The sequence below is a fragment of the Pteropus medius genome, unplaced genomic scaffold (assembly GCF_902729225.1).
Source record: "Pteropus medius unplaced genomic scaffold, Ma_sr-lr_union100, whole genome shotgun sequence".
NCBI lineage: Eukaryota > Metazoa > Chordata > Mammalia > Chiroptera > Pteropodidae > Pteropus > Pteropus medius.
Genome location: NW_024349800.1, coordinates 37,809,363 through 37,823,610, shown reverse-complemented (window position 1 = coordinate 37,823,610; position 14,248 = coordinate 37,809,363). Strand labels below are relative to the sequence as shown.

At 35.6% G+C, this 14,248-nt stretch overlaps 2 protein-coding genes across 3 annotated transcripts in view; one reads left to right on the top strand and one right to left on the bottom strand.

Moving 5' to 3' along the window:
* Window positions 1-216: 216 nt before the first annotated feature.
* Window positions 217-2,457, bottom strand: LOC120621530 (uncharacterized). The gene is made up of 3 exons (XM_039886937.1): window positions 2,445-2,457; window positions 814-1,019; window positions 217-777 (listed from the first exon to the last, which is right to left on the bottom strand). Exons 1-3 carry the CDS (start codon window positions 2,455-2,457, stop codon window positions 217-219), a joined length of 780 nt encoding a protein of 259 aa, XP_039742871.1.
* PPM1B (protein phosphatase, Mg2+/Mn2+ dependent 1B) overlaps window positions 399-14,248 on the top strand; it is a 62,330-nt gene continuing 48,480 nt past the window's right edge. The window contains exon 1 of one of the 2 annotated variants that reach the window (XM_039887278.1): window positions 399-806. The gene's annotated coding sequence lies outside the window, so the exon portion shown is untranslated. The remainder of the gene's footprint in view (window positions 807-14,248) is intronic. The other variant, XM_039887279.1, reaches the window with a different exon arrangement.

Sequence of the window (14,248 nt, the reverse complement as noted above, 5' to 3'; positions counted from 1 at the left end):
GGGTGATATTTGATTGACAGCGGTCTCTACTTATGGTTGGTAGGGTGGGTTGGTCCCTGACGTCCGGGCGGCATAGCAGAGGCGGGGCTGAGTGAAGTAAATGGTAATAAAGGGTTGGGTCTCACTCAGTGGGCGGTGTTTGATGGATAGTTGACCTTGCCAATTGAAGGTGGTCACTGATGCCCAATGGAAAATTAGGAACTCGGAGGCGGGGCTTTATGGGCGGGGAAAACTCAGTACAGAGGTACAAGGGAAGCTGGAGTGGGAGGTAGGGCGCTGATTGACAGCCTGCTCAACAAACCGAGTACAGCAAGAGGCTGCGCGGCTTCCCAGTGGGTGGGAGCTGGGGGCGGGGCTCGCCAAGGGGCGGGGGAAGGACGGGGTGCGGGGAGGGGGTTGCAGAAGGAGGCTGAGCGGCTGCTGCTCAATGGCGGAAAAGCCGCCGGTGCTCTGACCGCCTGGTCCCCCTAGCTGCTGCGGGGGAGTTTCCTGCCGGCGCGGCTGGAGTCTCTGTTTCTCAGGGTTTGGTGGCTGGAAGATGCTCCAGAGAGACGAGGCTGCGGCGGAGGAGGTGGCGGCGGCCGAATCGGCAACGGCGCTAGGGTGGAGAGAAGGCGGCAGCGGCGGCGGCGGCGGCGTGCGGGGCCCCACGGTGTAAACAGCCCCGGAGGCGGCGACCGAGACCCCGAGAGGGAAGCGGCAGCTGAGGCAGGGTCCTCGGTTGGAAGCCTGGGCTGAGTGCAGCTGGGAGCCTCTGCGGCGGCGTGAGCAGACGCCCTAGACCTCGCCTCCCTCCCTTGCCCCAGGTAAGGCCGCTTGACGCCAGCCGCCGGGAAACCGCTCGAGGGCATAGCCGAGGCCCTGGACTGTTTTCGGGGTGCTGCGGATCTGCGGCCAGGGCCTCTGCCGGCGTAATCCTGGCCTCTTTTCTTGTGGCGCGGAGCAGGGAGGAGCGGAACGCCGGGCCTGGCTCCTGGATAGGCCCCTTCCCCAGCCGCCGCCTCCGCGCTCGGCCGAGGCTGGGAGAGGCTTGGGTAGGGAATTTAGTTTGCTCCAACACCTGGAAGTAAACTGCTTGCCTCTGTTCTTTGCTTCAGTTTGCGAGCATCTCTTTCACATGAAAGCACTGGGGCTACCCCAGGCCTTAACTCATCCCTTCCTGGTGCCTGCCTATTTGAAAACACTACCTTTTCCCATTTGTTTCCTCATCAGTTTCTGCCCCACTTTGCGCTCCACTTCACTTCCTTGTTAAATTTTCTTTCTCGATCTTCTGTTCCTGCGTCTCTGGCACCTCCTGCCTCCTTAGTGGCTTTAAATTGTTTCTCTCTCTTCTCAGCGGACTCTGGGCTTCTCTCTCCTGCCTTCCCCAGCAGTCCTTTTCGGGTGTCATGCTTTTTACCAGTGAAGTTCTGAAATTGCTATCGTCAGTACCCCAAATCTACCAGAGGCCCACTAAGAGTACACTCGACAGCTTTATGTGGCAGATCATTTTTTATAATTTAAGTGAGCCTAATATTCTTTAAAAAAAAAAAAAAGGATTGTATTGTTAAACGTAGAATGTGAAAATAATACTGAAGTTAATATTTAAAACGAAGGGATCAATGAGTGTTGAAAATAGTATTTCATGGTTTGAGTTGTGTGACCTCTGTCAGATTTAGCAGATCTAGAACATTTGCCCATCGAACTTGGCAAATGCTTAAGCGTTTGATAGCGGAGCGGGTCAGACTCACCAGTATTCAAGTTGGCTTAAACAACTTGGAGACTTTAAAAAAGAAGTCATTATACGAACAACTAGGAATATGTTTTGGTGAAGTCACAGTTAAAGACCTTTTAAAATAGGCTCCACATGTTTAATGTATCAAAATTAAGTTGGCAGGAGTCTTGTAAAAGGATTATATAGGAATTTGACTAGTCTTGGTGTTATGTAGCTATTTTGGGGAAAACATTCTTTTTCTGTTAACAAATGTTTACAACTCCTGTGATGTGAGAATTACTGAGGTTTATTGTGGGATTAACACAGGAACTCATTTTATTTGAGCTGCCTGGATGTAGAAGTGGTAAATTGTTCAGGGTAGACAGTGCAAGTATGTTCTAGGAGATGAAGAAACATGCCATCAACACTGAATGTTAATAGACATTTCATTTACTTTGTTGTGCAATAGCAAAGTTCCTATTGTTGGCCTACTTTTAAATAGAGCATTTATAAGTAAATAGTGAGGCAAGTTACTCTAATTATTATAATTCTTCCAAGTGTACAGACTTTTTAAAAAATATATTGAAATTATACTGTTAAAATGGTAATTTTTAAAAATGTTTTTGTAGGCCTCCTAAATAGAGTGTGTGTTGTTTCAAGTAGAAATTTTAAAATTTAGTATTTAGAACAGATTTTTTAAGTCAACAGATTTTCTTTCAGGAATAATCCCGATTTTTACTGAGCTTCTTACCTTCTCTGAACATCTTTGTCTCTTTTTTAAGTGATTTTGTTTTCTCCTCTCCATCTTTATTTTTGCTCTCATTAAGTCTGATCACAGTTTAGTGGTTCTTTATGCCGTTCAGTTGTCAGCATGGAGTATTTTTATTTGGTCTTTATACCCATTAGTTAAGATTTCCTGTTTCTTGTGCATTATCCTTTGGATTTGTTCATGTTGTGATTATTCTCTTAGAATAATCACAACATGAACAAATCCAGCAGAGTTTTCAACACCTGTTTTTTTTGCATTGGGTGTCTGATTTCTGTGAAAACACCAGTATAGGTGAAAGCTTTTTCAGTTTATCTGATAGTCATGTCAGTAAATACTATTTCATTTTACTAATTCACATAATTAGCAAATTCCTTAAGATTACATCATCTGGAGGAATGGCATAGTATCTAAATAGCTATGCTTCTAAGAGCACCTCATTCACAAGTTGACAAGGTCAGAAAAAGTGGCACTTGTTGAAAGTTTATTTTCCTATAATGTACATTTTGTACAAAGCCCTTTGAATTAGAATGTGATACCCATAGAGTATCTTTTGGCACTCTTGGATGGGTAGAATTTGCCGTAGGATAGCTTAGCGATTGTGGAGATTCATTAAAAACTGGCTGAGCCAATAGTGGAAGGATTGCAAACATGCCTTTGTAAATGGGTTGGTAAACATTTATTGCACATGATACTGAGAGTGAATTTTTCTTCCTCACACTCATTGGTATTACATCCACATATTATCTTAATTATGTGAATATTCGTATGTTATATATAACTATTTTAAAAGTATTTTGTGACATTATCTAGCATAGAAAGTAGTAAAATAGTATAATTCTAACTCTACAGTGGTCCTTCATAAGGTATTAATAAAGTGAATAAAATTAATTTATTAAAATAATAACATGGTATTCTACTTTTTCTGTGAAATATGCCTTTCACAGTTCACTGATTTTTTAAGCAAAAATAAGTTGGAAACAGCTGATGATATCAGTTACAATAGTTATAAATTTTTTAAATTCCACAATTCTGATAGCAAAACTTATTAAAATAATACTTAGCTTAAAATATAAAATTACAATTAGTGGTAAGAGAATTTGGGGAAATGGTTATTTCTGGATTTTCAGTGATTTTTCACATTGTACTTGATTATTTTTTCCTTGAGTGAACTAATTTTAGAATCTGGGTTGAAATAATACTGCTATTTATATTAGCTATAAAGTTTTATTGTCAAATGTAACTTGTATATCATACTAGCAGAATTGTGGATTAAGAGAACTGATTAATTGGGAATATGAGATATGACTCCTACAAACTACATAACCTCTGGAATTATAACCTGGATTACTTCTCATCTCACTATTCTGTACTCAAACTAAACAATGTAGGTAAAATAGAGTAGATTTGGGGAATATTGGTTTTTGTAGTTTTTGCTTGACTCTTAAAATTTATAAAATGACAGCACTTGTCATCAGCTTCTAGCAGCTGATCTAACAAGGATAGGTAAAGAAAAGGGTCCATGGGCTTCATAATCTGCCTTTGTTTTTGTTAGTGAGACTTGTTTACATGAAAATGTCGATTTAAAATAAAATAACTTTTGGTCTTTTTGACTAATTTAAGTATGCTAATAATTCTGAGTAGGCATTTTGGAATCTTTTCAAATGAAACATTTCTAATGTGATTTAACTTCTTTGTGTAGATTTGACTTGAGTTACACTTCAACTTTCCATCTATACCTCCCCCACCCCCACCAAAGAAAACCACTATTTAGACTAACTTGAGTGATTTGATCAGATAGATGAATTGGTGTTCTGATTAAAAGAAGTCATTACTAAATTCTTGACAATGTTACGAAGTTTTCCAAAAGTGTAGTCTATATACTGCAGTTTCATTTCTCAGACTGTAAAGATTTTGAGATTTAGTTTTTAGTATCATCTAGTAACGTAGGAAACAAATATGTGGTAGCTCATACCTTTTTTATAAGTTTTTATTAATTTTTAGGGTATTTTATTTCTCCCCTTCAATTTAATGTTAATAACAGACATAAATATTTTGCTCTAAATTATGCTAAGTCGTGACACAGAGGAGTTCTCAAGTAGATTTTTTTCTTTTTATTTTATTATAGCTAACTTGCGACTACATCTACAATATCTTATTATATCTTGGCGTAAGATACACCTTAAATAATGATATCCTTTGTAATAACTTACTTTAAGAACCCAGTAGCTTAGCAGTCATGTATTTTAAGTTGCTCATACATTTAGACATTTAACATGGTTTGTTAACATTAAAAGCACAGTTTACCAATTTAAAGCTTTTATGACTTACTAAATAGTTTAATATTTACTTGATAAGAAAATGGACTCAAGTTTTTTTGGGGGAGTGTTGAGATCAAGATTATATATTTATTAGCTTTAAATTGAGTTGTTTCTTAAATATTAAAGATCTTAAAGTTTAGAAAGTAACACTAGTTGGAAAACTTGTTTTCCATCTTTTTGAACCAAAGAAGATCCACTATAACATGGTCTGATATTTAGAGGAGAGGAAGACAAACACTGGCAGACTATTGGATATTAAGAAACTTGTCTTACTCTTAGAGATGGGACCAATTATGGGCAGTGATTTAGGGAGGGTACTGTCTCTAGTGTTGCTGTGCTTTGTCTATGTAGAATGCCATCTACTTCAAAATAGTTTGTGAATGAAAAGTGCATTTATGTGACATGAAAACTTTTTCCTTTATGGAAAACTGTTTTATAATGTTATCTTATTAGGTATAAACATATTTGTAATATAAGGAAAAAAGTGAATAGATTTTGTTTGATAGGTAGTATATACAGTAGCACCTCCATATCCACAGTTCTGCCTTTCTGTGGTTTCAGTTACTCATGGTCATAGTAAATGAAAAATATTAAATACTGTTAAGTATTATGACTATATTAAATAATCATATTAAATGGAAAATACTCAACTATATTAAATGGAAAATTCCAGAAATTAATAACATAAGTTTTAAATCGCATACCATTCTGAGCAGCATAATGACATCTAGAGCCATTTCCTGGTATGGTATGTAAATCATCCTTTTGTCCAGAGAATCCACCTCACTTCATCTCATCACATAGACATTGTATCATCTTACATCATCAGAAGAAGGGTGAGCACAGTACATACAATAAGATATTTTGAGAAAGACCACACTCATAATTTTATTTACAGTATAATTGTTCTGTTTTGCTTTTATTATTAATCTTTTATTGTATCTAATTTATAAGTTAAACTTTATCATATATATGTATGCATAGGAAAAAAACAGTATATGTAGCAGTCAGTACTATCTTTGTCTTCAGGCCTCCACTGGGGGTCTTGGAACATATTCCCAGCAGACTGGGGGAGACTGCTGTACCTGAGAAGAAGCAGGTTTGATAAAGGGTATATAACTTGTGAAGTTCTGAAGGATTTCAAAGCACTTTAAAGCTTGAGAGTAACATCACTGATTCTTAAATCTAATTGCATTTTATTTTCTTGATGTAGGTGTGTATAAGTGCACTCCTAATATTGAATAAGGTAGTCGAGAGATGTTCTTACGTGTAGGGGATCTAGGAATGTCCATATTGCTCATGGGTGCTTAATCCATCTTGGCAGTTTTGCTTTTCTTCCCTTTTGATTAAAGCAGTCAGCTCTGAGTTCACAAACTGGCCTTATCTGTTGAACACAGGTGACCCTTCTTAGTTCCTTACAAATAAAATAGTTAAAGCAACTCTAAATGATAGACTGTATGGGAGATCAAGTTTAGATATGAGGCTTCCTGTTACTTTTACTTCAGGCTACTAATCCAGTGAAAATTAAAGAATTCAGTATTTATTCTGTAGGTAATCCCCCCATCCCTAATCATTATTCTTACGTTCACTGAGTACTTTCTAATATGCAAGGCACTATTCCAGGCTGGAGATTGAACGACAAAAATCCCTGCCCTTATAGATTTCCTATTCTGATAACAAACACTCTTCCTCAATTTATATTACAACATGTTCCCTCTGTAGATAGCTTAAATTATGATTGGAAAATTTAGGATGTATGGTGTTTTCTACACTATGCTTAAAAGCTGTGATTAGAGCTTCACTATTTTTAACAAGAGAGGGAAGAAGAGTTTTTCTGTAACTGGACAAAAACTGGAGTATGGAAAGAGGAAATGTTATTGTACCTAAGATTAAAAATGAGCCAAAGACTGAAAAAAGATCCCTACATTAGGCATGAGAAAAGCTGGGGGCTTCATCTATTTCTATTCACTGTCCAACCTTGAGTAGTTGAGTTCCTGGACAGGAGAATGGGAGAAAAGGTGGGAAAAGGGGAGCAGGGTGAACAGAACTTTTAACAAGTATAATTTTAGTAACTTGAGATATACCTATGAAATACATGTTATTTATATTTGGGAAAGGCCCTGTTTCTGTTTTTTGTGAGTACTGTGTAGCTGAAAGATCAATGATTGACTAATAGTGTTTGGGAATACTGTCACTGATTTGTGATTCTATTCTCTGGCCATATGACAATTCTGTTGAAGATAGCTGATAGAGCCAATCTAACTCTTAGTTTATTGTGCTCAAATTCATCTATATATTTTCACTGCTTCCCTTAATTTTATACTGTGGTGTATTACTTGAATTTGTCCCTTTGTTTTTTTCCTGCATTGGAAATTTCTGCATGAGGATGTCCTGTTGCACTTAGCTAGAAAAAGCAGGTGCTTAGTTTTCTATTCTATAGGTCTCCTAGTGATGGTCCAGTTTGGTAAAGCTGTCTCCTGAGTTTACACAAACATTGCACACGTAGAATAAGTATGAGAAATCTTTGATCTTTGTTTTTATTTTAGTACGTAATGGGTTTTCGCTTTCATTTTTGAATAGTTGAGTCAAAGTCTCATGTGATCTTGCTTGCTGAAGTGAATTGAGATTGATGGGTTTTTCTTTTTTATTTTAAAGCAGATCAACTGTGTTTATTTCAATGCCCCAATATAAAAATGAACACTAGTTCCATTATGATTTAAGAGACCTCATTTGTAGTACCTAAATAAACCTTGAAATTACTAGTTTCACTTTTACTATATTTTTGTAACTATCACTTTTATCAAACGCTGATGTACAAAAGTACTTGAACTTTTGAATATATTAAATTTAGTACTGTAACTCAGACCAGGTTCATTAAGTGATTAACATTTGGACATCTTTGAGTGCCTATATTTTAAATTAAAAAACAAAGCAAAAACAACCTCACTTGATTTCTTAAATCATATCTCATAACTGGTTTTGTTTAAATAATTCAGAACTTGTTAAAGGTATGAACACAAATTTCCTGCTGTTTAATTTATTTTTGGTAAATAAATAAAGCTTGCTAGCATTAGACACTTTGGGAAACAAGAATTATTTGAGTCAGCCTTGGGGCAGTGAGGAAGAGAGTAAAATGTGTATGAATAATTACACAAGGCAAAAAGTTAAAATGCAATAAAAGAATTATAGGTATATATTATATATTAGGACTCTTTCTAAAATGTGTAAAAATCAAATGACAGTATAATTAGAGTATCATTTTTTCTGCCTTGTTCTCACTTTTAGAAATCAGATGCTTAAAAGTTAAAACATCAGTGTCATGAACTTCAGGAGAGTTTCTTTTGTGTTGACTTTGATATGTAACCTTAAGAACTTTTGAAGAGACTTATGACTAATTTAATATTTGTGGAGGAAAATGGTAAATAAAATTTAGTAAACTAAATAAAATCTCATTGCATTTTTACCTTTTATGAAAAATTTTAATCCTATATAATATTGTAACAGTATACTTAGTACCTGTCTCCCCACCACCTAAATTGAACAGTATATTTTTGCCATATTTGCTTCACCTATATAACCTTTGCTGAATTATTTAAAAATGTAGACATCATGTCACTTCAATCCTAAATGCTCTTAATAATGAGTCTTCAAAAAATGACATTTTTCTCTATGCCTACAGTATTATTATACATAACATAGTTATCTAATCCCAGAAGTCATCAATCCCTAATCCATTTGCAGATTTCCTCAGTTGAGTCAAAAATGTCTTAAATAACTTTCCCCCCTCCATACCAAGGTCAAGTTGAAGAATCATGCAATGCATTACATTGCATTTACTGTTGTATCTTAATTCTCTAAAATTAAACACCCACTTAAAATGACTCTTTGAAGAGACCAATTATCTTATAAAATGTCCTATATTCAGAATTTGTCTGATTGTTTCTTTGAGGTCTTGTTTAAAACTTATTCCTTTGTCTTATGTAAGTTAAGTCAGAACTATAGACTGCGTTAAATTCAGGTTACACAGTTTGGCCAGGATACTTCATAGATGATGTTGTTTCATGTTGCACCACATCAAGAAGCACAAAATGCCCTATTGTCATGCTCTTAGTGGTGCTAGGTTTAACCACACTGCATTAAGGTGGTGATTGCTAGATGTCTCCATGGACAAGGAACATTTTTCTAATTACTAGGTTATTTGTGGCATATTTTGTTACTGTGCAAATTCATTTCTCCTTCAAACTTTCACTTAATGGATTTACTGTTTTAGTTTTTAAAGGTGGATCTAGATAGGGTCACCATACTGTGGCTCATTGGCCAAATTTGGCCTGCTGCTTGTTTTTGTAAATAAAGTTTTATTGGAACACAGCCATGCTTATTTGTTTACATATTGTCTGTGGCTGCTTTCCCATTACTGTGGCAGGATTGAGTAGTTGTGACAGATGCAACAGGGCTCTATAAAGCTACAACTATATATTATTTGGTCTTTTAAAGAAAAAGTTGCTGACCTTTGATTGAGAATGTATGTATAGTTCCCTTTTTCTCATTGTAGTGGTAGTAGTGATACACAATTGATGTTTATATATTTGGTGTTTATATGTAGTTTCTCCTGAACCCTGATGTTGTTCAGGTATACCCAGTTAGTGCTGTACATGATATATAAAGGTATATGTTGGAAACATAGCAGTATTTCAGTTGTAAAAAGTGTTATAAAGAATAGTGAACACCAGAGTATCCACTTCCCAGCTTAGTTTAGGATATAGAGCATTACTAGTATAGTTGAAGCCTTTCTATAAATATTCTTTCTGGATTCCATCCCTTCCCATTATCCTGAATTTTGTGCCTACCCTCACATATATGTTCTTAATGTATGTCTTAATAGCATATTGTACTGTTTTAAGAGATTTTTATAGTTTTTGTACATGTTCATATGTGGAATGTCTTTATACAATTTACTTTCTATTAACATTTTTGTGAAATTCTTGTTATATTCCTTTTTAAAAATAGTGTTACATATGCATTACATAGTATTCTGTTGTATACTTATAACACGTCTAGTTTCTTTAGATGCACATTTGGATTATTTTTGTAATTGTATACAGTGGAGCTAAAACATAATTTACATGTCTTGTTGCATACATGTGTGACAGTTTCTCCACAGCACATACTTTGGTGTGTACTTGCTAAATTGTAGGCTATTCTCATCCTACAACCTACCTAGATATTTCCAAAATTCTCTCTAAAGTGGCTGTACCAATTTGTGCTTCTACCAGGGCATGTAAAAGTTTCTAGTGCTCTCTGTCAGTGCTGTATTGGAAAAAAAAGTAATGTCAGCTGTACGTGCAACTTAAAATTTTCTAGTAGCCATTGTAGCAAGCGAAGTTAATTTTAATAATATATTTTATTTAATCACGTATATAAAAAATTTTCCAATGTGTAAACAAAAATTAATGAGATAATTTTGTACTCTTTTTCTGTTAAATCTTCGAAATATGGTATGCATTTTATACTTAACAGTAAATCTCAATTTGGATTAGCCACATTTCAAATTCTTACTAGCCATGTGGCTAGTAAGTGGCTACTGTATCAGACAGCAGAGCTCTATATCCTTATCTGCTTTTGGTATTGAGAATCTTCCCCCCGCCTCCCTTTCTATCTAGTGAGAAAGAAATCTATTTCATTGTGACTTTAATTTTGTGTTTTCCTGTTTGGAAATTTACATTTTCCTGTTACTAGTGAAGATGAACATTCTCATGTTTATTGGCCGTTCGAATTTCTCCTTTTGTGTATTTGCTATTATTTTGCCCTATTTTCTATTTTCCTGTTTTTTTTTTTATTACTGACAAAATCTTATAGGCATAAATATAGATTTACTTTAGAATGCTGGTATTTTTGTTAATTGGTGCGTCTATAAAAATGACACATTAAACATTTTAACCTAAATCCAGTTTTGAAATAACTCCAAAGATATTTGGATCGAAGCGAATGCTTGGAAGCATAGTACTTGAGTGGTAATATGAGGATGGGGGGGAACAGTGTGATTGGTTTATACTTAAGGTAAACAGTCCTTTGTATATATTTCTTTTCCTCCATACATTCTTCCTTGTGCTCCTTCTTAACTCTAAGTGTAAAGACCCCTAGGAAGAGCTAAGCTGAATGGATTGTGGTAGAATCAAAGAGGTTCTCAAAAAAGGCTGTACAGGTGGGGAGTTGGAGATGCTTTATGTAGAGCATCTGGACAAACCAAGTGAAAAATGTATTAGTGTGCCCTCTGTCTGCAGTAAATGGGTGTAATTGGCTGGGTGCTTTAATGTGAAACACCAAAAGTAAAATTGCTGGAAATCAAGAACTGCTCGTACTTAATAAGTGGTACAGTGGATGATGCAGGTTAATCAGTGTTCTAATAGTTTTTTAGTTCTTTGCCAATGTAGTAGTTTTTGTGAACATTGGAATGGCTGACTAGGATATCCATTCTTGAAAAAATATCTTTTAATGTGTATTTTACTCAGTTCCTGCTAGGTGCCAAGGTCACAAGTTAGGATAAGAGGGGATAAGGAAGGCAAAATGTTAAAAAGAATATGGATAATTGTATAGGAGTGGTGAGAGTGTGGGATGAAGGGCTGTGGATGGCATCAAGGAGGAGATATTACTTCATAGGCACCTTTAAGGATTTGGTTAGCTCAATGAAAGAAGGTAGGAGTAGGACAAATTGACTGTGAGGTAGTAATGAGCATGATATACTTGGCCTGTGTAAGGCCTAGGCAGGAATATGAGGGAGAAAGGTTCCAGCTGGGTATCTTGTGCTTAATGTCAGTTGGGGAGTAGGAAGCCACTACATCTGTTTGGGACAGTTAAGGTATGTTTTAAAGGAAGTCAAGCTGGAGCTAATCTTCAGGGTGGATTGAAGGAAGGGGAATTTAAGTCAGGGAGACCAACTAAGAGGCCATTAAGATAATCCAGACAATAGGAGCTAATATGCAAGTTTAGGATAAAAGATAAGAGAGACACTTAAAAGGAAGATCTGATGAAACATGGTGACTGGTGTATAGTGGTTGGATTTATATATAAAAGATATATGGTTTCCGGCCTGAGTTACTAGAAGAGTGATTATGAATAGGTAGATTAATAGGTAGTTAATACAAATAGTTAGATTGGGATATTAAGGTGGTTTGGGTTCAGAGATGAAGATTTTGGTGGGGGGGGGTTATGTTTGAAGAGATACGTAGAATAGCCAAATTGAATGATTAAAATCGACTAAAATTAATCTGAGAAGTCAATATAGAAGTGATAGCTGAAGTGATAATACTGGATCAGAGGACAGATGCTATGTTTTGGGTTGAAGGCTAATTACTTTTTTGAGGGGCCCACTTCCCTCTTGAATTTGGGAGGCTGAAGGAAAAAGAATGAACATGAATGTGAGTATTTTGAATGTGAGTGTTTTGAAAGTTAGCAGAAGTGGAGTTTCAGTAAGGGAGGTATTATCAACAGTGCAAAGTACTGCAAAGTACCTCATCTTAAGAACCCTCCTTTTTAGGACCGGACTGATATGTATGAGCTAATTCTGTCAAGTAGGAGCTAATTCTACCAAGCAAGACATCAGTGTTTGAGTTGTTTTGCCAGGAATATTAGTGATTTTTGTATTGGTATGGTTATATATTATATCATGACAAACATTCAATATAAAACATTCTAGATATGTTGGTAATACATACTGTGACCATGCTCCAGGGTAAAATAAATTTACTCATAGATATCAGGACTATAACTATACATTACAGTCATGTTCCGTTCCACTTCAGTAATCACTCATAAACATAGCACTAAAATGATTAGGCAATCACACCTATAAATAAAATTTCCTCCGAAATCCTCATGAAACCTTTGCTATCTGATATTTCTCTAAATCTTTTTGTGATATGGAACAGTTTATTTAGGAGGAAAGAAAAGACAGAGAACAACCAGAAGTAAAATCATAGCCCTGAACTTATTTTATTGTCATAGCCAATTAAAAAACTATTGGCGTTAGAAGTTATTTTATTCCTGGGTTTCTTTGCTGAAGTTAAAAAAGTATTTTCTGTCAATATGTTTGAAATTAGTCTTGTAGTAAAACAATCAAGCATAAAAAATCATGACAAAGTTCAAAGTACCTTTAGCCCTGTTTCATCATACAGATAGGAAATCATTTGAGCAACATTAGCTAAAAATGTTAGTGTTATGGTCAAGGGAAAAATTCTTTTACCTTAGAATATTAAGCTTTTAATGGACATGAGCAGGGAGCTGGTGATATGTTCTTTACAACAGGCCTAAACTACTTTCTTTAGGCTTTACTTCAGTCTTCCAAATCTATGAGGATCCAGTTTTTAAAAGTCATGGAAGCAATAAAAAAGAACAAACTAATAATAAATATAACATAGGTGGATCTCAGGATCATTATGCTAAGCTAAAGAAGCCAGACACAAAGGGGTAATAAATACTATGTGATTCATGTATGCAAAAGTTTAGAAAAGGCAAAACTGCTTTACTGACAGCACGTCCGTGATTGCTGAAGTCGGGAGATGATGGGGAGATTGACTTCAAAGGGGCAGGAGTGAACTTGTTTGAGTGATGGAAGTGTTCTGTATCTTTGCTGTGGTAGTGCTGGTTATACAAGTGTATATATTGTCTAAACTCACCAAGCTGTACTCATAAAATGGGTGAATTTTATCACATGTGAAAAAACACAACAACCAGGGGTCTTCAGCAATGGGCAAGTTGGACAGCGAAATGGAACTTTATGAATTGGACACTAATCTGAGGTTTTCATAGTGAATTGGCCTTTTTTCACAGTAAAGCTATCTTAACACTGGTGATAGCCCTTGATGTGTCTGATAGGGAGTTATACATGTGATAGTAATTTGGATAAATGATTTTACTACATTTAAAATGCAAGCAAACATATATATATATATATATATACATATATATATATATATATATGTGTAAACTCAACTAAAATGTTATAATACCTAGTTAAATATTTTTTTTCCAGTTTGCTGGTTTTAGAAGCCATTGAAGGGATTTCAGGAATGGAAAAGCAATGAATATTTAAATATAGTTGAGCCTAGTTGGAAAAACTTGAAAGTTCAAGATGTTATCCATAGGATAATCATTCTCTAACATTTTGTCATCTATCAACTGATATATGGATAGTTGACTATGGGACATAACTATAATTCTTTTTTTTATTTGAATACATCTGATTTTATTTATTATTTGATTGATTATGATAGACTAAGGTACACTTTATGGATTATAATGGTAATGCTAGCTAATACTTTTAAAGCACTTACTTTATGCCAGGCACTGACCTACACAGTTAACCTGTAGTTCATTTACTACAACAACTCTGTGATATAGGTGCTTTTATTATTCTTTTAGAAATAATTAGCTCAGGGTCACACAGTAAGTCATCGAGCTAGCATTTGAATT

Bases quoted from the DNA above. Each gene is read 5' to 3' on its own strand.
- LOC120621530 (XM_039886937.1), bottom strand. The intron at 778-813 runs GCCTTACCTGGG...GGCGAGGTCTAG, and splicing joins CCGGCGGCTGGCGTCAAGCG to GGCGTCTGCTCACGCCGCCG.